The sequence below is a fragment of the Phalacrocorax aristotelis genome, chromosome 3, assembly GCF_949628215.1.
Source record: "Phalacrocorax aristotelis chromosome 3, bGulAri2.1, whole genome shotgun sequence".
Classification (NCBI taxonomy): Eukaryota; Metazoa; Chordata; class Aves; order Suliformes; family Phalacrocoracidae; genus Phalacrocorax; species Phalacrocorax aristotelis.
The window spans coordinates 95,044,578-95,070,670 of record NC_134278.1 but is presented as its reverse complement, the minus strand read 5'-3'; the positions used below and the strand labels follow the sequence as shown (position 1 = coordinate 95,070,670).

At 46.3% G+C, this 26,093-nt stretch overlaps 1 protein-coding gene across 1 annotated transcript in view; it reads left to right on the top strand.

The window, feature by feature from the left end:
* The window catches only part of SYNDIG1 (synapse differentiation inducing 1), an 87,036-nt gene that overhangs the window by 8,697 nt on the left and 52,246 nt on the right, over window positions 1-26,093 (top strand). The window contains exons 2-3 of the mRNA XM_075088580.1: window positions 9,051-9,620; window positions 23,599-23,736. Coding sequence (XP_074944681.1) covers window positions 9,141-9,620; window positions 23,599-23,736 — 618 coding nt within the window. The 5' untranslated portion in view covers window positions 9,051-9,140. The remainder of the gene's footprint in view (window positions 1-9,050; window positions 9,621-23,598; window positions 23,737-26,093) is intronic.

Below are 26,093 nucleotides of genomic sequence, written 5' to 3'. Positions count from 1 at the left end.
ACTTTGTAATCAGCTCTCCAGGTCCATACATTGCCTGTGGTTTCTCTCAAGCAAAAGGTCCTGATGTGTTGCAATTTCTAGATGTTTGAAATACCTTAAACCATGTGGAAGCCTATTGCATTAAGCATTAAAAACTCCCTCCTACCTGAAAGCTTAAACCAGGAAACCTGCAGCCTCCAAATCTCTCACAATGCAGTTTTTATCAGGCTGCAGCTCTCACCACTTGGCTTGCCTGCTCTTTAAGAAAGCTTTCTCCCTTCTGCTTTCTTTGTGCTGGCAGTGTGGGAACCAGCATCAAACCCAGCTGCATTTTGTTCAGTCTGGTAGTTATGAGGCTCCATTTGTTCCTGCTGGTGGCACAGCCCTGCAAAGGGTGATTATTGTCCCTTCTTGCCATGCTGGCATTAGGTTTAGAGTCACTGAGGTGTTGGCAGAAGGATGTGGGAACAGTGAATGTTTTGTTGGGAGCATGGGAGACAGGTGGGAATCTGTTAGGAGCAGAGATATTTGGATCATGGGGTAGCTCAAGTTGAAGGAACCTCAGGAGGTCTCTAGTCCAATCTCATGCTCAAAGCAGGATCAACTCTGGGGTCACACCAGGTTTCTCAGATCTTCATCCAGTTGGGTCTTAAAAACCTCAAGGACGGAGACTGCACAACCTCCCTGGGCAACTTTTTCCAATGCTGGACTGTCTTCATGGGGACAAGATTTCCCTTTATATCCAAGACCCCCATGCAGAGGCACATGAGCTCTTTGAGCCCTTTCTCCTGGCTGATGCTCTGCACGATCTGCAGGGAATGGCAGTGGATACAGCCATAAGCCTTGATAGTGGATGGGGACTCTGCCTTCAGCCTCACCATGGCTTGCCTTCATCTCCCAAGTTTTCCTGCCAATAAACCAGGCCTTTGGGCTGGTAATGTCTGATCTGCCTGGATGAATATCTTTCTAATCTGTTGTGAGGAAAGGGCTGGGGCTTTGCAAAGGTACTCCGGTATTTTGGAGTTAACTGAATTGCTTGTTCACACAGGACTTCTGGTACCTGGCAGGGATCTCCAGAAGGCTGAAACACCCTGATGCTGTGCCAGAGCTGTGCAAAGGGGAGAGTCCAATGGAGGCAGGGAGGTCAGCAGCAAGAGCAAAGGTGCTTTGGGATGGTGGGCAGTAGCAGAGCTGGCTTCTTCTCCTTGTCTGCCAGAGCCTGTGGCACAGCATTTAGCTGTTCTCTCCTTGCCCTCTCCACAGCTTGCATTTCTCTGTCTCACACCCCTTGCTTAATTAGTTTGTCAGCCACTGTCATCATAGCAGGAGTCCGCAGAACACCCAGCAGAGCGTAGCTCTCATTGCAGCTACCTTAGCTGGGCTCTGCTCTAATACAAGTGATAGCTTCATAATCCACAGCATTGCAGACTAAATATCTTGGCACTGGTTGCAGCTTATTAAAATAAGAAAGAGAGAGGAAAAAAAGAAATTCAAGAAGTTGGAAAGAATGAAGGTTATAGTAATTAATGGGTTCACTTTTACTACCAGAGACCTGGATAAAAATGTCTAAACCCCAAGGTGAAAATTAGATTTATGTTTGATCTACTATTTGTCAATAGCTTGAACTTAGTTTTCCCTTCTTGTTCCAGCCTCAAGTCTGAAAATGTGGAATTATTTCTGGTCAGCCTGAGTACCAGTGAGGGATTTGTGGGGAGAAATTCAAACTGTGTGAAGACAAATGAAACCTGAATCAAACCAGTTAAATTAACTCTGCATCTTGGAGCACACTGAGCAGCTCTTTCTTTTAAAGGGCTCTAATGAGTTTCATTTTCCTGTCAGCATCATTCTGAAACCTCACTGCAGTCCTAGGTAATGAGAGTGGCTCTTTTTTGCTTTGAATGTTGGCTGTCTGCAGAGAAGGCGTTCTCCAGCTGCCTCAGGTTGTCTATTAGAGGTTGTCTGCTCAGTCAAGCTGCCATCTGGGGTCTTCTGGGCTCCAGTTTGACCTGGAAACTGGGGCAATCTTAATTTTATGACCTGCCTGTGAGTTGCAGACATGTGAGCCTGGTCTGGGTCAGGTCAGTGAAAGCCCTTAATGAAAGGATGGTCACTAAATCCACCTCCAAGGAGTCCCTGCAGGCAGAATACAGGCTCTGAGCCACTGCATAAGCACCTGCTGCCTTTTGCCCCTAAGCATCACTCATGGCCATCTGCCACTGTCTGTTGCTCCTGTATCTGAACCTGGGAGACTCATCTCACCTGCTTCATTCATCTGAAGGTTTGTTTTAAGCTGAGAGGGTCTCCCCTGTATTTTACAGGGGTATTGTTACTCCAAAGGGAGACTAAGACCACTGGTCCTGTGCACCTTGCATAACTGCAATTAATTTCTCCCAGAAAACATCCTCGGGAGTCTGCACTAGGTGAAATGAAGCCCAGCATTAGAGTCTAAGTCTCCCACCAACACCAAGGTAGCAGCAGGTTACAAAGGCCTTGGAAATCTGATTTAACTCCTGCCAGCCAGTGGTTGGAAAGAGAAAAACCCAGGGGAGGCTCTCTTTTATCCATGAGGATGTGAAATTTCATTTGTGGCTGACAACGCTCTTAATCCTGTCTTTTTATTGATGAAGAATCTATGGGTACCTCAACTGTTTTTCAGTCTCCCTAGACAGCAATTGACCTTGTTTCAGCTATGCATCAAAATGCACTGGCAATCAAGGTGCTATTGATTTAAACCTAATGGCCAGCCACTCAGGAATTTTTCCTGGAAAAGAAAAATCAATGCATTATTATTATTATTATTATTATCATCATCATCATTATTATATTTTCTGTTAAGATATTATAATGAAAAGGCATGAGTCTCACGAGCTCCTTACCATTAAGCAATACACTTGCAGGGCCGAGAACATCGGGTCAGGCTCCGGTAACGTAGCCAGCCAGCTACAGATTGAAATGACTCTAGGGTTAAACAATTTTCCTTGATTGCATGCTGCCATCCGCATCTGTCTTTGCTGACCTTCCCCGAGGCATGTGAGCTGCACTGTTATGTGGGACTCCAGAGAGGATGTCTTGAGCAATGCATTAGCCCTATTACTAAAGGAGCTTTGTGTGGGAATGATGCTCCCTGTCTTGTCCTTGCCTCATTTTGGATGTTTTCTTCCCCCTCCCCCATCCCAAGGGGCAAGTATCACTCAGAATCTGCAAGATTGGTTTACAAGACTGGTTTAAATGCATGGCAGGTAAGCACCAGCCAGATAGATGCTTAGATCCATGGTAGGACTGAGCAACATCACAGGCTCCCTCCTGTCTAGTAAGTGTGGCATTCCAGGGTTCATCCTGTCGCCCATAGGCTGAATGGTCTAACACTGACTGCGTCCATACTTCTAAACTCTCTTACCTGCCAAAACATAGTGGGTTTCCCCTTTGGCTTCTCAGGAACGTGCAGTGTAGGTATTGTCTGGGAGAGGGCACAGGCTGAAGCCAGGCTATGGGGTGTGCCAACACTTTGCTGGTGTGGGTGATTAAGGAGGTTGCTTGAGCCTGTAACACAGCTGTTCTCAGTCCTTGGGATGGTAGAGGTATCAGCCATAGAGTACTAAAGCTGTCACGAGTAGTCCTGGTTTAGGTCTTTTGCAGAATCTTATCCGTCATCACTCCAAACGTTTTGAAGTCAAATCACCTTTTGAAATGATGTTGAGTCTCAGGCCTCCTTTTAATCAGCCAAAGGCACCCGGCTCTTGTTTAACATAAGTTAAAGAACATTGAGGAGCAACGGGTGGTGTGGGGCAGTCCTGACCCCTGATGACACTGACATCCCAGTGACGTTCTGAAGTGGTGCTCCTGGGTCTTAGGTCACTTAAGCATAGGAAAGCATTTTCCCCTGTGGCCTCTGCTTACTTTTCTCCTCTTGTTGCTGAGGACTGTGAGAAGAACTGAAGGATGGTTTTCATTTCCCATGATTTTGGAGTGTTCCCATGCAAGTCAACTTTAAAGAGATGGAAGTGACCCTTCCTCATAATCTATCACTTTCAAGATGACCACCTAAAACTGCATAAGGAATGTGTTCACACAGACAGGGCGAGCATGCAGCTGGCGAGCTCCTCTCGTGGTCTAGGCTCTCCCAGAAAAGACTTGGTCTCTACTCGGACAAGAGCTATCACCAGAAGGCATGTGGCGACACAGACAGAACTCTCACTAAAACATGCAGCCACCCAGGCCTCTGGCTGCAGGGAGTGCCAGAGCCTTGCTCCAGTCATGGAGGGCTCCTGAGACAGGACCTGTGTTTGGTGTGAGCAGGTGGAGGATCTGCTCAGCATGGTGGCAGAGCTGAAAGAAGAAGTTGCAAGACTGAGGAGTATCAGGGAATGCGAGAGGGACATAGACTGGTGGAGCCACTCCCTACCATCCCTGAGACAAGTGTACCAGGTAGAAGCATCAAGAGAAGGAGTGGCTCCCCTGCCCTCATGCCGCCAGGCAGAGGGAGGGGACCCAAGGAACGGAGGATGGATGCAGATCCCTGCACAGCGCAGTAGGGGAATCTTCTCCCGGCCAGCTTTGCCCCCTCAGGTGCCCTTACACAATAGGTATGAGGTTCTGGAACCTGAGGGCCAGGAGGATGAAGATACAGACAGTGATCCACCAAAAGCGTTGACTAGAGGGAACCAGTCGCCCCCACGCATTACAATGGCCACTGGTAAGAAAAAAAGAAGGGTAATTGTCGTAGGCGACTCCCTTCTGAGGGGAACAAAGGGTCGGTTATGCCGACTGGACCCATCCCACAGGGAAGTCTGCTGCCTCCCTGGGGCAAGGGCAAGAGACATTACCAGGAAGCTCCCTAGGCTAGTAAAAGGATCCGATTATTATCCGCTAGTGGTTGTTCAGGTTGGCAGTGATGAGGTTGCTGAGAGAGTGCAAAGATAATCAAAAGGGACTTTACAGAACTGGGGCGATTACTTGAAAGATCAGGAGCACAGGTAATGTTCTCCTCCATCCCATCCGTAGCCGGGAGACATACGGAAAGGAACAGGAAGCCCCATCTCATTAACATGTTGCTCAGAGGCTGGTGCCAGCAGTGGAATTCTGGTTTCTTTTGATCATGGGGCAGTTTACATGGCCCAGGCCTACTGGAGACAGATCGGGTTCACCTGTTGCAAAAGGGGAAAAGGATTCTGGCTCAGGAGTTAGCAGGCCTCATTGAGAGAGCTTTAAACTAGATATAAAGGGGGAAGGGGATAAAACCAGCCTTGCTAGGTATGAGCCTAGGGGTGGCATGCCTGTGTTGGAAATGAGATCAATAGCTCAACTTAAGTGCATTTATACTAATGCACGCAGCATGGGCAATAAACACGAGGAGCTGGAAACCATCACGCTCCAGGGAAGCTATGGTGTGGTCGCCATCACAGCAACATGGTGGGATGACTCACACAACTGGAGAGCTGCAATAGATGGCTACAAGCCATCAGCCTGGCCTCGGTGCCGGGAAAGGTCATGGAGCAGATCTTCTTGAATGCCATTATGCAGCACATGTGGGACAACCAGGGGATCGGGCTCAGCCAGCATAGGTTTATGAAAGGGAGGTCCTGCCTCACTAACCTGGTCTCCTTCTATGATAAGGTGACCTGCTTAGTAGATGAGGGGAAAGCCCTACAGAGGGACCTGAACAGGCTGGATCGTTGGGCCAGAGCCAATGGTATGAGATTCAACAAGGCCAAGTGCCAGGTCCTGCACTTCTATCACAACAACCCCATGCAACACTACAGGCTTGGGGAGGAGTGGCTGGAGAGCTGCCTGGAGGAAAAGGACCTGGGTGTGTTGGTTGACAGCTGGCTGAACATGAGCCAGCAGTGTGCTCAGGCGGCCAAGAAGGCCAATGGCATCCTGGCTTCTATCAGCAATAGTGTGGCCAGCAGGACCAGGGAGGTGACAGTGCTCCTGTACTCGGCACTGGTGAGACCGCACCTTGAGTACTGTGCTCACTTTTAGGCCCCTCACTACAAGAACGACATCGAGGTGCTGGAGCGTGTCCAAAGAAGGGCAACAAAGTTGGTGAAGGGTCTAGAGAACAAGTTTTATGAGGAGTGGCAGAGGGAGCTGGGATTGTTTAGCCTGGAGAAGAGGAGGCTGAGGGGAGACCTTAGTGCTCTGTACAACTACGTGAAAGGAGGTTGCAGCTAGGTGGGGGTCAGTCTCTTCCCCCTAGTAACAAGCGATAGGAGGAGAGGAAGTGGCCTCAAGCTGCGCCAGGGGAAGTTTAGGTTGAATATTAGGAAAAACTTCTTCACCAAAAGGGTTTTCAGGCATTGGACCAGGCTGCCCAGGGAGGTGGTTGAGTCTCCATCCCTGGAGGTATTTAAAAGAGGGGTAGATGTGGTGCTTGAGGATATGGCTTAGGGGTGGACTTGGCAGTGATAGTTTAATGGTTGGACTTGATGATCTTAAGGGTCTTTTCCAACCTTAAAGATTCTATGATTCTATATACAGGCCTGCATACCAGCTCCCTCTGGTGTCAGTTTGCCAGTAGAGCCTCATTTGCACCCATTCAAAGTGAACATTTTCCATGAAGACAGTACAGCTGTCAGAGGAACACCTAGAGTGAGACCTGCATTTCTAGAGCCAAGAATTATCTGGATGATAAGTGAGTGCAGAGACAACATGAAGGGAAACTGACAGTGCAGCTGGATGGCATGTGATAAAGCTGCCTTAAAATGGCATTTTCCTGAGTGCTCCTCAAGCCAGACAAGACCCATTTGTTGCAATGGTGTGACCACATGGAGGTTTGAGGCATGATCCAAAGTTTGCTGCAGCCATTGATGCTGTGACCAACTACCGATGTCTTCATCCATTTGTCTGGGAGGGGACTGATTTGAGCTGTGCATCTTCCAATTTCTACTACATCTGTGGCATATTTCTGCTGACTATTTCAGTTTTCTTGGACAAATGGCAAGGCTAGGAATGCTGGTAAGATGGTTTACAGTTTTGGGTGAAGTCTATCTGGCTTCACTGCAGTTGATGGTTGGTGTCAAGGAGCCTTGCACATTTTTCAAGCCAGCTCAGGGGGAACTGAGCAAAGTCTACTGACAAATTACCCTTCAATTGCTGAGTTTTTCTCAGCTTCTGCCTGTGGTGATGTACTTTTGTCTTGTTTCTTTGGGAGGGGCAGGAGGAAGGAGAAGGTTTGCGGGGAAGCTGTCAGAGGCACAGCAGAATGATCTCCTAAGCGAGTGGTCCCACCCAACCTGGGTAAAGCAGCAGGTGTTCCCCAACTGAGGTTATGACTGGTCCCACCCAGCCTCTGAAGTCTCTTAAACAGCAAAATTGGGACAAATTAGCAGCCCGCAGGAGGTCTTGCAGGTTGCCAGCACTCAGTGGGGAGCAGCAAATGGAATATTGTTGGTCTGCAAGCACCAGTCTGATGGCAAATATCAACATGTTGGCCTCCCCACCCACTCTCACCTGCTGAACTTTGCTTGCTTCCTCCAAAATCAGCTTCCTCACACAAATATATCTCTGGTGACGCAGGCTGATGTTACCCTACTGGAAGTGGGAAGAGGGCACAGTCCTCTGTTCATTTAGCACAGGCATGGTTGAATTGGAAATGAGTTTTCCTTGGAAAGGCAGGGCACCGGCTCTCAGTCTTACGTGCTGCAAAGGGATTGAGGTCTTTGCGACTAATATCTTGGTGAAACTGAGTCCAAGCTTCCAAGCTAATCTGCACGTTAGTTTAATTTTGCCAGCAGGTTCCCCAGGTTTGGGACTGAGAGCCGTGTAGTGTAAATCTCACAGGATCCCACTGTTGTGTATTTTCATCTGTGTAGCTTTCCTGCCAGTTCACTTAGGACAATCACTGAACTATCTGGCAACACGATAAAATGGGTTTTCTATGTGTTAAACCAAGTACTGTGAATGCAAACATTGCAGCATATTTAGTTAAGCTCTCTGGTACGTTAAACAAGTTTCTTGCTTCATTTGTAGTGTAAGAACAGAAGACCAGGTCTTAGCAATGGTTTAAATGTTTCTTGCAAGCCAAAAAAGAGACTGCAGATGTTTGAAGTCTGGAGTTATTCAGAGGAAATAAAATTAGACTTTTGCTAGCTATTGCTCTGTTAGAGGATCTCTGATATAAAAGGGAACTAGAGAGAATGCATCAAGTAAAAATAGTGCATTTGTATGTGTTTGTATGTATAGTTCTGGTTTTCCTCCATGCAGCACACTGGGGACAGGTAACTACTTTATGAATTTGGCCTTAGAAGATTTCCTATGAATCTCTTTGAAGCCATGAGCATTTCAGTGATTTCTGTTGTCGGGCCCAGAAACAAAACCCTGAGCTCATTGGTGCTGTGGTGGATCCATCCTTATTTTAAAAAGCATTTTCCTTTGGCTGCATCTGAGCAAAACTGGTGTCCTGGTGAGAAAGTGTTTGCGCTGGAAAAAAAGTACTTTCAGCCTTCTGAACTGTCCATTTGAATTCTCATGCCTTAGTGCAACCCACACAAACCAGAGCCCGGCTGGTTTTCTGGCGTGACAAAGGACAGCTGTTGTTCCTGGGCAAAAGAAAGAAACAGCTCCTGGGGTCAATCAACCATGCCTCCATGTTTTACAGGTTAATTTGGATGGGGATTGTCGTGCTGACCAGCCCCATCACTGCCTTTTAACCCAGGGCAGCCTCGGAGGCATCAGAAGTAGGGCACCATGAGAAATGCAGGGGATTTGAGACCCCATCCAGAGGAGTTTTAATTATTCTGGGTCAAATCTATTCTTGCCTTCAGGTGGTGTTTTTTCAGTCGATTTGAAGAGTCGATTTGAAGAGTGCTGCCTGCTTCTATTACCAAAACATCTTAGGAAGACCTCTGTCACCACACATTGTCATCTGCTCCTGTTCACCCCGTGGATTTGGGGTGGGGTTTCTTGTCTCTCCAAATGGGGATATATTTGGAGAGCTAAGACAGGGTGTGTGCATACGTGGGGGTGTATTTCCTTATGAGGTGATACCAAAGATGAGCTGATTTGGGTGCCTTGATATGTTATTCATTGTTTTTGTCCTCACTGTGGTATCTGTTTCCTTTCTTCATCAGGAAAATGGGAGCCATTGCCCCAGTGTGACCTGTCTCTAAGGTACAACAAAATAAAGACCACCCACCCCCCTCCCTTAGACACCTCCCAGTATGGATGGCTTGGTTGAGCAGAACAGTGTGCTAATGCACAATAAGATTGCTGAAGCTGGAAAAAGGAATGGTTTAATTAATACAAGGAACTTAGTGGCAGAGAGCCGAGATGGTCTGGTCTCTGTGTACCCGACCCCCCAGTACCAGAGTCACCGAGCGGGCAGCCTTTCTTCTCTGAGCTGCCTGGAGAACGGCAGGAATGACCCTGTGCAGCAGCTGCTGGACCCCAACATGCTGCAGCAGACAGTGGAGTCTCACTACCGGCCCAACATCATCCTTTACTCAGAGAACGTGCTGCGCTCATGGGGTGAGAGCATTGGCTCGGAATGCTGTGAAACTACATTCATCGAGGACCGCTCTCCTACCAAAGACAGCCTGGAGTACCCAGACAGCAAGTTCATTGATCTCTCAGCAGATGACATCAAGATTCACACCCTCTCCTATGATGTGGAGGAAGAGGAGGATTTCCAGGAGCTAGAGGTCAGACGTTATTTGGGATATGTGGGGAGTGCTGGGGGGAGGAGGGTATATTTGGGCTTAAGTGTACAGCCTCCAAGAGATGGTCTGCAGGGGCTCAGCTGCTTTGGAAGCTGGTCTGCATGGGATCAGCTGTATCACACTCCTCCAGCCAGGACAGTGAGCAGCTGCTCATCTTTATTTGTTGGGTCAAGTCCCAACTCTGTGGATACTAATGGCAAAATTTCCACTGGCCTTAAAAGAAATCAACATTTCCCTCCTGCCTCTGAATGGGCTGGCCAGAAACTGAAGAAGACCCATATGCTTAAATGCTGTGTAAGGCTGGGGCCAGGAGCATCTGTTCACATACATGGAACTTGTCTTACTCAGCAGGCCAACATCATCTCTTTATTTCTCCTGACTTGAGCTGGGCATAAAGCAGATTGTTTTGCATACAGGCTCAATCACAAAACATTTCTGTCTCTGAATGAACACAAAATCAGAAGTCTTTGGGTTTCAAGCTGCAATGAATCCCCTGTCTCGGAAATAAGACGTTTTTCTGGTGGAGTGAAACACTTCATTAGATCCCAAATGCAATGTTTTCTTTTAGGTTCCTGTGCTTCGTTGATTGCTTACAGTAAAGTAAGATAAATTTTGTTCTCCAAGTGGGGCAGACTATGGAAATCAACTTCATTCTTTCTTAAATTTTACATTTTTTTACTTTAAAAGGTCTTTTTGGTTTTGGCTGAAACCAGCTGCCCAAGGCTGGCACAGGTTTGTGTTTGCCAGTGTGTGTGGGAATGGAGGGTGTGCCATAATGCTGCTGATCCCAAAACTTTCTCCAGTGTTGGTCACAGACTCCTAACCTACCAAAGACTGTTTGGCTGTCTGAAGCAAAACCAGAGCTTCAGCTCAAATGTCCAAGTTGAGATCGTGAGACTATTTGCTCGTGTTTCTCTGTTGCAGGGTTTTTTCCACTGAGACCTAACAAGTCCTAAAGCTTCTATTTTCACCTCCTGTAATACCAGTGTCTCACCCTGTGATCAGCACAGAGGCAACCCAACAAGATTCTGACTTCTCTTTTATTCTTTTTTCTCTCTGTATTGATGAGGTAGGAAGAGAGAGACGTTTTTCCCAGTGTGTGCCAGTAATGCAGTGTTCAATGCCTCCACAGGGAGACAGGAAGTATCTCTCTGAGGCATGTGAGGGTGTTAGTTCAAATCACACCCTTCTACAACATTTCAAAATTGGCTGTGGGTAGTCTTGTTTTCTTAATCAAAACAAAATCCCTAGCTGCTGCCTTTTTGCCCTAGTTTCTCTCATGCAGTAGTGATGCAAGTGACTGCAGCAGGCACGTAATAGCCTAATGTTATTGACACATCTGGCCTGACATTTAGGCAGCAAAAAAAAGGTCTCCCTCTTGTCAATCCAAATGCAGCAAGACCTCTTTAGCCAACTGTTGGAGAACAGGCTAAAAAAGGACAGGAAAATAAGTAGGACGAGGAAAAGATGTTTTATATGAGGTGCCTTTGGAATGTAGGGCCCTCGATCTGGGAGTCTCTTCAAAGAGGTACTACTGTAGAGGCTTGATCAGCTTTTCATAGAGAACATTTATTTTTCTAGAAAAGCACCTGTAAAACAAGGTCTGAGGAAAGCGACTTCATCCTCCTGCTCCCCAGAACTCAAGGGGAGAAAGGAGAGAGTCTTTGCAAATTTTGGTACCATGCTGTGACAGTGTATACCTCCTGGCTCCTCCTTCTTTCTGACCTATTTCTCTGGACTGTAGCCTCCTGAGGTCATACATGTCCCTTCTTAAATGGTGTACTGCACCTGGCACCACAGATTCCCAGCCTCTCTTAACCCTGCAGATGTTACTGTGCTAATAAACAGAGAGGTGTATGGACAGCCATCCTGACTTACATGTACAAAGTGCTCAGAAGAGGATGATATTCACAAAGTACATACCCATGTATCTTCCTCTCTTCTGTATCAGCATTTCTCTTCCACCAGGAGAATGGAGCAAGGGAGGAGAAAATGAGGCAAAGTCTGAGGAAGGACCTACCTGACTGGAAATGTACATTGTTAGAACTGCTAGAACCCTCTGCTTCTGGCCCAGTACCACTCTCCATCGTTGTGCTACTTGGCCAACCCAGTGCAACACTGCAATTTTCACAATATTCCATGAATCAGAGCCAAATGACCAACCTGCTGAGCAGCTGCACTCAGCATGAGGAGTTTCAGCATGGGGAGTAACATCCATACCAGGAAGGTCCAAATTACGCTGATGCAGCCAGTTGTGCAGAAAGATGGGGAGGAAATGAATGCTGCATTTGACAGCACAAGACCAGAAAAAAAGGTGACTGCTCTTCTGGTTCCCATGTGGACAGATGTTGTATCTATGTTGCCAGATGCATGAGGGCTTCCTGGGCTTGGCTAGTACAGAGGTTTGTTAGAGACATAGCTTCACATGTTGAGACTCCAGAAATGGAAGAAAAGTATTTGAGGACAGCAGTCACTGAGAAGGGAATGAACCATGCCAGATTGTTAACTACATAAAAATTTGCCTGTCTATCCAAATGAGAAAAAAAGCACCTGAATCACACAGCATAAGTCTGGCTCACTAGAAAGCTTTTTACCCCACCAGTTACTGACCAGAAGCAAATGCTTTTTTTAAATTACTAATAGACCTGAAGTGGGGTTGAAAGGGTTAGTACCAGGGCTGGGAGCAGAAGTTAAAAGAACAGTGAGAGAAGGTGATACAGCAGAGGCGCAAGGTTTTGCTTCCCCACTGTGAGAACCTTGAAGGATTTGATTCTGCCATCAAGGATGCACAGCACGTTGCTGAGTATCTTGCCACATTGACTGTCATGCCACAGCTCATCAAGGGATGGGAGCTGCATAGTATAAGAGCAGATCAGAGCTCAGTTCTTGTAAGGGTTTTTTGTTGTATCATATCTGGTTTGGCAATTCTTTCTGGGAGAAAACTCTAAAAATAGCCCCTTTTTGCAAACATTAGCAAAGAGGGGAACTTTGTGCAGAAGAGCTGTTGTCTCTTGAAAACTGAGGGCTACCACCTGTTCTCCATGTGTCAGGGCAAGGCAAGTGCATTCCCAACAGAGGCATCTCAGTAAAAGGCCTTCTGGGAGACAGAATGACCCTGAGGCTGTGATTTGGTTTTTTTCCCCCATGTCCCTCTGGCATTGCCTGTCTTATTGCAGAATGCCTGCCTATGGTTTTTCAGGTCTGGGTATTTAGTTTCTTAGAAATGCAGAAGAATAAAACTCATCCCTTTTTGTAGTGACCCTCTCCATGCAATACTTGCAGGAGTCCATGGACACGTGCAGAAAATAGCTTTACTGCTCGTCAGTGTATTTCTGCCAGGTTTTTGTTTCTGAAGAGAGTTGGGCTCTTGATAAGCAGAAAGGTTGTTCTCTTGCAGAAAACTTCAATGCAGAGAAAGTTTCTGAAAAATACCAACTATTTTGATGGACAGCGATTTGGTTTTGTTTTGAAGAGCTGACCCAGCCAGGCTGCAGGGGTAGCTGCTCTGTTACCTGTCATCCCCTTCAGGATGAGTCTATTCAATGTCTCTGATTAGTTGCACGGAAGGAGGCACCTTTTTCCCTCCCCAAGCCCAGGGACACTGAAGAATGTGGGAGATGTAGCAGAGGAGCAGGAGACATCATAAGCAGAGCTCCTGCACATTGCTGCAACAACGTGGCTGTGTTTAACTTTTTGTTTGTTTGTTTACTAGCAGTGTTTCTCAGGTCCTGGTGTAATGTTATTCAAACTGCCTATGAAAATCATAATTGTCTGGGGGAAAAACCATTTCTGAAACTGCTCTCATTAGCATATACAGCCCCACTTTACTCCAGCAATTACCAGGCATGAAAGCAGAAGGCTGTGCATTCTGTCAAAGCTTTAAACTTCTCTCTTCAGTGCCCAAGCCTGAAATCAAATGATTCCCTATTTAGGTATCTCTGGAATGCTTATAAATATCTTATTAGTTCTTTGTGCCACAACTAATGGACAGACAACTTGTCAAACGTGGCAGCAGTGAAATATTACATGAGTTGCTAGCTGATATACCCTCCTGTTAGAGTTCATGTGTAAATGCAGTGCCATCTTTTATTCAGAAACATCATTTGTTATATTACGCTCCTGCTAGTTTTCCTCCTAACCCCTAGGTAGATGGCTTATTTAGAGAAACCCAAGCTACTGATGGCAGCAAATTGAATTATTCATGTGTCGCATAAAACAATACACCTGAGCTCTGTCTTAAAACCCTTTTTCTTTTTTCCCAGCAACATCTGAAACAGTCTCTGAAAACGAAATAAGCAGAATGTTCTGGGGAGTGAAAGAAGAAAGGAAATGTAGTGCTTTCAAGCTAAACCTTTCTTTTTTTCCCCTACAAATTGCTGGATGCTGCTGTGAAACTCATCCCTTGGACATGAGCATGAAAGTGTAGAGGCAGAAGGTGGATCCTAAGCCATGTCCTGTTCCATCTAACCCCTCTTAGCACCTCCTGGCTGCGTCTCTTCTGCAACGTGAAGAGAAGGCCCTGAAGGGGTTTATGCATGTTGAGCCTCACAGCATGCATGCTGTCTCTCAATGCTTCCAGCTTGCACAGGCTTGGATGGTCCTGCATTGCGCTGGTAAGACCTGAGCAGCTGTGTCCTCAGCCTCCCCTGGGAGTAGGAAACCAGAAGGCATGTTTGGACACTCCCTTGGGGAGCTGAGCATGGTGGGGTTCCCCTTCCAGAGATCTCTGCAGCATAGGTGAAGAGGCAGTCTAGTGCAGACCTGGGAGGCTGTAGCACAGATGACATCTGAGGCAGGTCTTATGTGCTTTAGGTACTTGCTTGTATGGCTACTTCCCTTCAGTGTCTTGCACCTTGTTTTCACTAATGAATTCACTAGTGTTGCAGCACTCTTGTGAGGTGGGAAAACAGTATTTTCTCAGTTCTGCACCTGGGGAACTGAAGAAAATGGTGCTATAGATGTGTTACCCAAGCTCACCTAGGGATGTGTTGTGGATCTGGGAATGTCATTTTGGTTTCTTTTGCCCCATGGCACATGCTCAGAAGAACAGAGGGATATGAGATGAGGTCATAGGGAAATACGGAGGCATTTGGGCTCTTAGACCCATCTGAGTTTGTGAATTGTGTTAGTTTTGTTTGGGTATTCAAGAGGTATGGCAGTGGAGAAGAACTCTGGAAGGACTGGACAAAGCTGACTGACAAAATGATGGCAGATGTATTTCAATGTAAATAAATAGAAACTAGTACATTTATGGAAAAAAATTCCAAACTATGTGAACTCAAGGCTGAGCTCATAACTGTGAGCCACAGCTCAGGAAAGAGACTGTGGAGAAATCAGTCAGTGCTGTGAAGTCCTGTAGAACAGTGTGCAGGGCAAGCCAATGAGTCAACAAAATATTGGGTATCTTAAAGAGCGGTGTTGAGAACAAGACAGAGCACTGGCAGCATTTTGCCACTGTATTAAAGTTTGGGGTGCAATTCACTTTCTTAAATGGTGTGGATGATTGTGGTCCCACTTCTTAAGGACATTGTGGAGGTAGAAAAGGGTGAAGATGATGATCAAATGGAAGTAGCAGCCTCCTTACAAGGAGTGATGAAAGAGTTTGGGACACTCCATTTTGTAGAGAAGGTGGCCAAGGGGTGTACAAGAGCCGGTTGCCCAAGATCATGAAGGTGGAGGATGAGGTGAATGCAGACCCACTGTTCGCCAAACCTGTATTAGAAGCAGGGGGCACTTGAGGAAGCTAGTAAGAGATTTGCTTAACACAGATAACAGAAAATCGTTGTTCACACACGGGCTAGTGAACACTTGCTGTCACAGGAGGTTATGGTGGATCCACAAGTTCAAAAGGGATTAGGCAGATTCATGGATGGGGAATCCATAAACATATTAAAATGAATTGGCAAAGCTTTTCTTTCTCATACCTCTTGCACAACTGTTGTGGGTGCTGAGGGAGCACAAGGGATGGACTGCAGCATGTCCAGGTTTATGTCATGTCCTGCTGCTGCTGTCAGAGGCAGAGCATGGGGCTCAGAGGGCCATTGGTCTGACCCCATAGGACACACTTTATGTCCTTGGATTCCTTCACAGGCACATTATTAACAGGTTACGAGAGTGATTACACTTCATTTGCATTTGATTTATTTTTCTCCTTTAAAGGAGGAGCCACTGGAATCTGGAGATACTGAGCCCTGCCAAGGGATATTAACCTTTATTAGCCAGCCCTAGGTGAAGGGAGCATGGCTGGGGAGTCACCTTCAGCAGTCTCCAAGTGCCCTCCTATGAATCTTGTTAATAGCAGCCAAGGCCCAGAGCAATTCCCTTTCTCATCATCACTCCCCTGAGTTTTCAGACTGATGCTATGCAGCAAGGTCCCTGTGCTCCAGCCTGTAAACGGCAGGAACTCTGGATGCACTGCACACTGTCATTTGCAGAAGATGGGGATGTGGCACACTTTGAAGACTGCCCCACAAGGGAAGGTGTGTCATCTCTGAAGCAAAAAGAGGACAATCATGAAGGGCCACACCACCTGCCCTGGCTTGAGTGGAGTACTACTACTCTTCCTGCTGAAGTGACTCAGTGAAGAGGGGTATCTCCCTAATCTCTTCAACAGGCAGCGTTGAGACCATCTGCTCTGCAGGGACCATCTGCTCTGCTCCTCCTGCAAGGAACCTCTGTGTCTGCAGACTGTGAAGGCCTTCCTTTCCCTGAGTGGGAGCCCCAAAGTGATGCCCCATACCACAAAGAATAACATTGATGAAGTGCATTGCATTCATCACAACTTCACCCTTCTCAACAGCTGACAGCATAAGCTGCTGAGAGCTACTTCTCTGTGGTGGCTGCTGTCCCACCTGCAGTGGCATGAGTGTGCTGCTATACACATGTGCCTTTCCCATGAATTCTAAGGGTTGTTGAGGGCCCTGTCACGCACAAAGATTAGGTATATTTACTTTATGGCTGTGGTTACTGTTCTCCCAGAGAAAGAGTGTAATTTAGGAGACTCTGGAAGCTGGCCTGTTTTAGTATGGATCTATTTATTGCTGTCTGCAGTAATCCCCTTCCAGTGGCAATGTGTTGAATGCAAGTTACTGATGAGCTATAGGCAGACTGGCTGTGGGTGTCCAGAAAACGTCACAAGGGAGATGATCAAAATCCAGGGGGATAGGAGGAAGAACGGGCTTGGACAGCTGCAACCAGGGTTTTTTTGCCCATGATATGTTTTGGTTTTGCAAGGTTATATATGAAAAGCTTTCCAAGCAAGGAGAGGTCTCTGTGAGCCCATTCTGCAAGGCTGGTTGCTCAACTGACGAGCCAATTTAGACTGGGAGTTGGGGAAACAAGAGGAGCTTGACCATGTCAGGGTTAGTGGATTATGGACCATTTAAATACCTTTAAAATTGAAGGGGAGCAACTGCGAAACTCAGAATGGTAAAAAGAAATAAATAAATAGGCAAAATAAAATAAATAAATAATACATCACCAGGACAAAAAAAAATCCATGATGGCAACAGGTTTTAGAGACATCACCTCTTAAGTAAGCATCAGCCAGATGCTGCTCAGTGGCAAGTAATGTGTTAAGGCAGAGCAGGGATAAACTACAGTCCTTGGTGGGAGAGCCATCATCCAGCATGCTGCCTTTGATGTCTGCTGCGTTTAGGTGAACTCAGACTGTTTGCAGAAGAGCAAAGGGATGCAGAATGCTGGTCAGAACAGGGCATCCTGTTTAACTGCATTACTGAAACAGGCATTGTGTGGGGGGAAACAGAGCACGTATTATCTTAGAGTTGCATCATGTGTTGGTTTTTGTCCAAAACAGACCACTGGACCATCTGGGTTTGAAGGACATCCCACAGGGCCATAGCAGAAATTAGTTTTGTATGCAGTGTGTGTTGCTTTGCAGGAAAATGTAATACCAAAAGGGCTGTTTCCTGAATACCCACCAAAGGTTGTTGGCAGCTGTGGCTCACAGCAGACCTGTTGTCTGGCTTCTCCAGTATGCCTAGTGTTTTAATAGTGGAAGGGACTAGGTGACTATCACATACAGCCTCTGGTATGTCACAGGCAGCCCATGTCAGGCTTTCTGCAGAGCTTCTGTTCACTCATAATGTCTCGGTTGAGGTAAAGCACACAGCTTTTAGGGATAGCTAGCCTCAATTTAGGAAAGGTCTTCATGTAATAGAAAATCCATTACAGCCACAGAAAGGTGTTCATCACCATCTCTGTTAAAAATCTGCACCTTGTGTCTGCTCTTCATCTCTTCTGCTTTCAGTCGCTGGGGTTTCTTCTGCTTTTCTGCCAAATGAAAGAGCTGTCTCTGATCAGAAATTATCGACTCATGCAGGCACTTACAGACGGTGATGAAATTGCATCTTAAATTTATCTTACAAGTGGTGTTGGCTTCTCTACTTTCTTCCTGTGTAGATAATTTGCTGCAGCATGACGCATGTACCTGCCTTCTGAGTCCTAATTTCTCCAGGATACTTGGGAAATGGTGGTACCAGAACTGGACCCATTATGTGTGTGTCTGTAGTACTGTACCTTTCCTTCCTTCTCTGTGGATCACATTCATTCCTCCTGTGGTGCATCACAGAGGAGGTTATTTTCAGCTTGCTCTTGACTGACCACTCTGGTCTAGTGGTCCTTCTCGGGGTCACAGCCTCATGAAACACAGTCCAAAGGGCACACCCCACGTTCAGCTCTGTGTACAGACAGCCTTGCATTGTGCCAGGTGATTCCTGCTCCCAAGCCATGGTCCTTTCACAAATGGGGTGTCTATGTGATTCAATAGCCCATCTTAAATATCCTCTCCTCTCCCCTCCCTTCTGCACTCATTTGCTGAGGAAACATTACTATCAACTGAAGCAGCTAGTTGAATTTCACAGACTAAAATTCATTGATGTTTCAGCTTCAACCTATCAGTCTCCAGGTTGGCCACATTTGTGGTTACATTCAAGGCTGACTTTTTATGGAGGTCATTTGGGAAGTGTCAGAAGCAGCGCCCTTGAATACAGAGGTCAAGATTTCCTCTTGAATTATCTAGCACCCAAATTTCACCTGCTGCAAAATCCCACGCACTCTGTGTCTGGGAAGTAGACACCTCCCTTAACACAAAAAAGGTCATTTCTCCTCTTCATCCTTTGTCACATCCACAGTTTCTGCAGAAATCCGGTTTCTATCCTGCCCACATCACTTGTGCCTAATGCATTTAAGGGCTGCAGAGATGTGCACCATTGAAAAACGTGTGTAAACAAGACAGAGTAAAAGAGCTTTTGTGGGGGCCTCCCAGCTATTTAACCCAGTGAAATCCTTCCCTCTGATGGTGTGACCTAGTCCTCTGGGGAAACAAGCCATTGTCTTCAGGTCCTTTTCCTGCAGGGCAGGGCAGGGCAGTGGGAAACAGAGAGGAGAGGAGAGGGGATGTGAGGGGAGGGTAAAAACAGAGCTGCTTGCTTTCTTTGTCACTCACTGTAATCAACATTCATCTGGGCAGGGTGCTGTGCCTTCTGCAGGTGTTCATGCTCTGGGAGATGTCCTCTGGGGCCTGATCTCCTGGTAACTCTAGTCTTGCCTGCACTCCTGAGGTCATTTCTTCCTCATAACAGCCACAAAAAGGCTTGTGGATAAACTGAGACTGCGATTGCTTTATCCTGTGCTGTCTTCACAGTTGAACTTCAAGTGTGTTGGTGAGCAACATGCAGCGGTGGTCAGCAAGAATGAGAAGGGTTGTTGTCATTGTAATAACTGCTTTTGTGGCACAGGATTCACTGGAAGCAGGACATCCCCACTGTGTGCTCAGTAATTTCAGAGATGTGTCATTTCTGCTATAGGGCCATTTGCACAGGTATCAGTTCTCACAGCAGCACCTTGCATGGGCTGCAGAGACTGCAGCTTACTTGGCAAGAGGATGGGCTGTGGACCTTGCTGAGATTACATCTTTCATGTTAAAACACAAAGATGTGTCTCCAAGACAGAGCCTGACTTGCAGCAGGAAGGCGCTGCCTTCTGTAAATATTCTCTGTGTATTGTGGTTAGGAGTGGTTGTGCAATTGCAGAGGAAACTGCTGGAACCAGATGTCATGTCTGAAAAGGAGTGAATCCCTCAACATCCTGAAAAGACTGCCAGCTGCTGCTGCTGCTGTTCCTTGACACCCCGTGATCCTCGTGTCTCTTGTCACTTATGTGGTTGCAGCTGCATCAGGATGTATTTTTTCTTGTTTCATCCTAAGATTTTTCTAGCACCATGAAGACAGTGATGTCATCTGACTGACAGGATAGAAGAGCTCTTTTCAAAGAGGATAACTCGATTGTGCCTGGGAGTTGTTAGGAGAGTATTAGGGAACTTTGCTCTGCTGATGAACAGGATATCTCAACCAAGAAAGGGATGGTCTCTGCCAGGCTTTTTTTTTAACAGTTGCACAAGTTCTCTTTTGGTTGCTTATTATTTGGTTGGAGGATGCACTGGTGGTACAACTGTAGAAAGAAAAACGTGCTAGTTTGATATTTTAGATTGCTTAAACTCATCTAGCTCAACATTAAATAAAGTTTGTCTGCACAGTCTTCCTCACCACCCACACCTTGAAAATTAATTAATTATGTTGTTCCCTAACTTCTGCAAGAGTTAGAATCTTTCAGTCAGATTAGTGAGATTATGAAGTAACTGTAAAAAGTTCCATGTAAATTTATAAAGGGGCTGTTAAACATGAAAGAAGCAGTGCTGTAGACAATATTAGTGATTATGCAGGATCAGTCTGCTAACACAAAGTGACTGTAATTGGTGAAAGTAATTCTGACTTCTCAGCACCCCTAGTGTCCCGCTCCTCCAGTGTCAGGGTGCAGCTCTTGCAGAACCAGGAACAAGTGAAGACAGCCAAATTGTCAAAAGCTTCCCAATGTTAGAAAGGTTTATGGACAGGGAGGATCTCTTGGGAAGCTCGGGACTGGGTATTGTGTTGTAAGAGAGAGAGCGTCGGGTAGGAAGATTTGCTTGGAGAAATGAGTGTTTAGCTGGAAGCGATAACTTTTGCTGTTGGATTTCTTCTGTGATTTATGACATTTGCTACCCCCCACCCCCCCCTCCCCCACCCTTCTGGTTCATATCTGGACCACATGGTCAGGGCTTTCTGATCAGAATTATTCTATGACTCTTGGTGATTGACAGCCAGGTTATCTGATACAGTGTGTACTACAGGGACTTGGCCCGTCAAAACGGCATTCACAGTATAACTCTACTGTTCAATTAGTATGAGCCTATCATGACTTAATCTTCCTCAGTAAGGGTTTTTAGGTTAACCTAAGTAAGAAAATTTCTGCAATTATCCTCTTGCAATCTAACACACACCTCTCCACTCAGCATGGAAGCTCTCTGAGATCTTGTGTTGCTACCGCCCTGAGAATGGTTAGTCCCTTTGGAAAGCAGCATAGCTGATAATTTTCTTGTTCAGTACTTGATCAAAGTTATCTAGAGAATCTTTGCCCCATTTCATCTTTATCTGTAAGAAAAGGCAATTTGAAATATCAGACAGGTAGTCTCCACAGATACAATGCCAGCACACTACTCAGCCAAAACTGGGAAATCAAAAGCATTTTTTTTTTGTATCTTACCTGTCGTGGCGTTCAGGGAAGGGCATTGTTTCAAGAGCCCGTTTCAGCAATGTTGTGGATTTCCTCCCACCCCCTCTCTTCTCTTACTCTTGAAAGGAAATATTACTGGTATTAAAAATTACTTACATGGCCTATTCTGAAAATTAAAGCAGAGAGGGTAGTCACCAAGCTCAAACATTGTACACCAGCATCCACAGGTGTCCCCGCAGAAGTGGGATTTTATTGAGTTTGTGCCAAATGTCGCTTCTGCTGAGGCATCAAGACTCCCGAGACAGACTGGGGTGTTCTACAGGCTGGTGTTCACATGGACCACACAGTCTCAGTGCACGGGACCTGTCTGGTCCCCCCATCTCTCCCTTCCAGGCCCCTCTGGTCCATGGCAGGGCCTTGGCAGCAATATCTGTCAAAGTAGACTCTCCATGTTAGTAAGTGATGGGTCATGTCACCTGGTGGGTTCCCCAAATGGGTCAGCTTGGGAGGCAATCCCTTTTCCCAGTAGCAAGTCTTTCAAATATAATTAGGCTGGCAGCCTAGGTTTGTCTGAGTCATGGCTTACTAGTGGCACATTTGGAAACTTACCTTCTTGAGCATGAGTTCATTTTCCTGTCTTTCACACTTAGCAGCCTGTTCAGGAGTTTCTAACTTAGAGCTCACTGATAAAGCAATGTCACGTGGGCAGTTGTGTTGGCTGAAAGGCCAAAAACTCCTGAACAGGCTGCTAAGTTCCCAAGACGGACACAGTACCCATGCCCGAAAAGGTAAGTTTACAAACATGAAAAAGATGTCTTCCTTTCAGTGAGATTTTACACAGCATTTCTGCTACAATCAGTGAAGAACATGCAACTACAAAAGTGTTTTTTTGAGAAGATTTTTGGCGACCTTGTCTCATGCTGGAGGTGATGCCAGGGTGAGTTAAAAAGCTTTGCAGGACCCTTCTTGCACCAAATCTGTAACTCCCAAGTGTGGAATAACTACAGCCTCGGTGCCTGTTGTTGCATGTGGACTCTCTAAAGGTGAGAAGGAAGCCACCAGAGAACAGGCTGTCTTCCACTTCTGCTCTGCTGCAGAATTATACTCGCTCAGCAGTGGGGCAGTCAGATCCCTGTGGATCAATCCTAGTAATCACCATGAAAGAAACTTTTGCTAGGTCAGGGTTGCTGCAGCTTGACCATGGGGCATCTAAGAAACATGCCTGGGCAAGTGCTTCTGCCTACACACTGTAAATCTGGCAATATCCCATTGCTGCTAGAGTAACTCATGTTTTTTTTTCTTTCAGCTTTTGCTACCTTGGTTCCTTATGCTTAGGTCTGCACCATATTTGTTACCTTGTCCCCATTGGGTAATGTCTGGCTGACATTGTCCTGGCCACCTGAGAAGTGACCTTCCAGAGGACTGGCATTTGAGTTGGGAGATGCAGAGCACCCAATGCTTACAGCTCCTTCTGTATTAGATATGTGACATTATGTTTCCGAAGTACCAATCCACTCAGGTTCACCCTGGTTCATCTGGCTAGAGAGTCGCTTTCTTTCATTCATAAAAGATGAACATGTAAAATGGGCCCTTTTCAGCTCCCTGCAGTGATTTCCAAAATCTCTTGTCATTTCTCATTTCTTGCTTTCAAGTTCATGCAATAGTGATGGAGGCTGTGACATAACTGGGGAATAGAGATTCCTCTGGTGTTCTTAAGCAGGACACCTGCTAGCCAGTGCTGTGCATGCAGGAGGGGAGAAGAAGAGGGCTGACTTTGTGACACTGGTTGGGGTGGCTTCCCCAAGCATTGGTGTTGGCAGGGCAGCAACCTGCAGCTTGCAGAGGTAACCCTGCCTCTGAGCTGTGCTCCCACTTCTCTGCTCCCACTGTTTGATTCTGGTGCAGACATAAGGGTTTGGGTCTCTCAGCCTCCTGTTGGGGTGCTGCTAAAACAGCGGTTAGTGCCCTGATGAGCCCTTCAGCAGGGAAGGGAGGGAGATGTGCCATGGCCACAGTCCCAATCCTGAAGTCATTCTGAAGGATGCTACCAGCTGGTGTGGACACTGCAGGAGGGCAGGTTAACTCCTGTGGTCCTGTCGCTGTGGAGCCACAGCAGAGCAGAATGTGTACATGGGCCTTGCTGAACAGGGTACAAGTTCCCCCAGAGCTGGCCTTGTCTAGAGACCCCTACATGATAAAGACCCCAGAGTGGGTCACCAGAAGCCTTCTATCATGAGTGCTGGAGGCCTGTCTTGATGTTGAGGAATTGCCCTGGTGTGACTGGGGAGAGTTTTATGGGCAGATGGTCACAGCCTTGGCCCATGACAGAGGAGAAATCATGATATCATTAACCAGCACCTCTACATTTCTCTCTCCCTTGCTATTCCAGAGCGATTACTCAAGTGACACTGAAAGCGAAGACAATTTCCTGATGATGCCACCAAGAGATCATCTCGGCCTCACTGTGTTCTCCATGCTCTGCTGCTTCTGGCCATTGGGAATCGCTGCCTTTTACCTGTCTCATGAGGTAATGTTAAAATATCTCCTGCTAATTCAGAATTTTGCATCCACGGAGTAGCCATCACCCCACACCAGCAAGGAAAGTTCACCAAGACCCAAATGTGGGCAAGACATTCTCCAGGGTAGTGGGAGGTTGTTAAACAGGGTAGTGTGTTCCCCACCTTGATATGTCTCTGTGATAGTGGTCGTTGTCTTGTGAGGTATTCTACTGAGGGAGGAGCCTACAAAATAATTTAGGTTTTAGTTGACAATGGTCAGGTTCCCTATCAGGTTATACAATATCCAGTTAGGGATTTTCTGTGGACTTGACAGTAGAAAACACCTTTGCTATCTCAAACACTTGCATTTCCCATTGGGAAAAATGATCTATTGGTTCCCAAGCTAATTGTCTGGAAAAGCAAACCAGGTAATACCCTTCCAGGAGCAGAAAAATAATTTCTGTTCTGCAGAAGTGAATTTGCTTTCCAGGAACTATTTCTTTCCCCCCTGAAAAATTTCTCAGTCTGTTCTTCCTGTCCAATTTTAATATGGAAATATTTTTTACCAGAGAAGTGACAGTGTTCTAGTTTGTTTCCCTCATGAGACAGGCTTGATGGTTTCCAGCCTGTGCCTAACAATCTCCTCATGCCCCATTGTTTGTTTCAACAAGTATGGTTTCATCAGTGACTGCAGAGTAATTATTGAGTTTCCCAGCACAGCAGATAATGTAACATGACAGAAAAGGAGTCACACTCAAAGTCTCATCAGAGACTGCTGGTGGTAGCAATGCCTATTGCAAACTACATAGAGTCTGGACTCCACAGCACCAAAATCATTCACCCTCTCGCCTGTCTTTCTAATCTGCCTGTTCTAAACACCCACCAGCGCTGGGTATTTGTCAAGCCAGAGCACGGACTTCAGATCTGAAGAATCCTAGTCTTCAATATCAAAGAAAGAGACAAAACACTACTATTTTTTTGCTTTAGATGAAGTGTCTGTCATTGAACTTGGAAGCCTCTGAGACAATTAAAGTTTGTCCAGTAGAAAATAACAAGTTTCCTTGTTTGAGCACTATTGATTTCTCAAGTTTGGGTCAAGGGATTTGCCTGATGATGATGACAGAAAAAAGTAAAACATCAGGTGGGATTTGCACATGCTTTAGTGTCCTGCTGTTCGGTCCTTCAGGTGTAGCTATTTGTCAGCAGTTTCAATGGCCACGTCTCTTCACATGCATAGACTAGGCAGGATTTTTCACCAGTGCTGCAGCCAAGAGAGGGTTGAGAGTTTGTGGCTATTAGCAGTGTGTTTGCTCTGTGCTGGGGAAAATAGTGCATTCATTAATTTCCTGCAGTAGTGTTCCTTCAGGAAGCCTGGGGATTGCTAGATAAAACTATCTAAGCAATGAAAGCACAGCACAGTTCAATAAAAGCAAAATAAAGAACATAATTAAGTACTAAAAAGCAGTAAGGCTGAGAAAGTAAATGTGCTGAGAGCCAGTGTGCGAAGGACAGGGCATCCACAATAGCTGTGAACTGATCCCAGGGCCCAGCATGAATCCATAAGACCCTATTACCTCAATAGGAGGATAAGGAAGGTGGACAAGTTCACACAAAGGCAGCGAAAGATGATATTGTGTTGAAGGATTTAGCTCCTGGAAAATGGAAGCTTGGGTGTTGGTTTGGTTTAGCATAGTGATGGGGAACTGCTGAATGTGACTTGCCTAAAACTTGGAGCTCTCAGCAAGAAAGGTCATGCAGGTGCTTTGCTTTTGTTAGGTTGAGAGACAGCAAATTAATCTTTGTTAACTGGTCCCTTAGATTCACTAAGGCGAGTTGTGGCTAAATCCAGCTGGAGGAAGGACTGTGTTTCTGAGGAATTTTGACTTCTGCTTTTTGTTTTTGCATTGGAAGTATAATTTTTTTCTTCTCTCCCCGCTAAAAAATGGTAATAATAATGCCACCCCTGCATGCTCCTTTCTTCCCATCTCTCCTCTTATCTCCCTCCAACAGCTGAATCAGCTGAGAACACCTTTCCTAAATCTCTCACAGAAAGATGTTCAAGTCCCTGCTCATCCCAGCCCGGCACAGGCACGTCAGTCTGACTGCTCCTTGAGTTCCCCAGCAGGTACCCTTGCTGCCTGCCTTCCCCTCCAGCAGGTCCATCACAGTTCTGAGAAACCATCAGCCTTCACTGAAACTGGCATGTTGCTGTACGCTTCTACGGGAGAACTTATCTTGGGCCGCATCTCCGGGACACAGGGCTCTACCCACCCTGGGGACAGTGATGCACAGACATCAATATGATGGATACAAAATGTCCGTTTATTTGGCTGCGTCACACGCTTACATAGCTCTTGCGCTTCCTGTTCCTGCCACTCCTATGGGG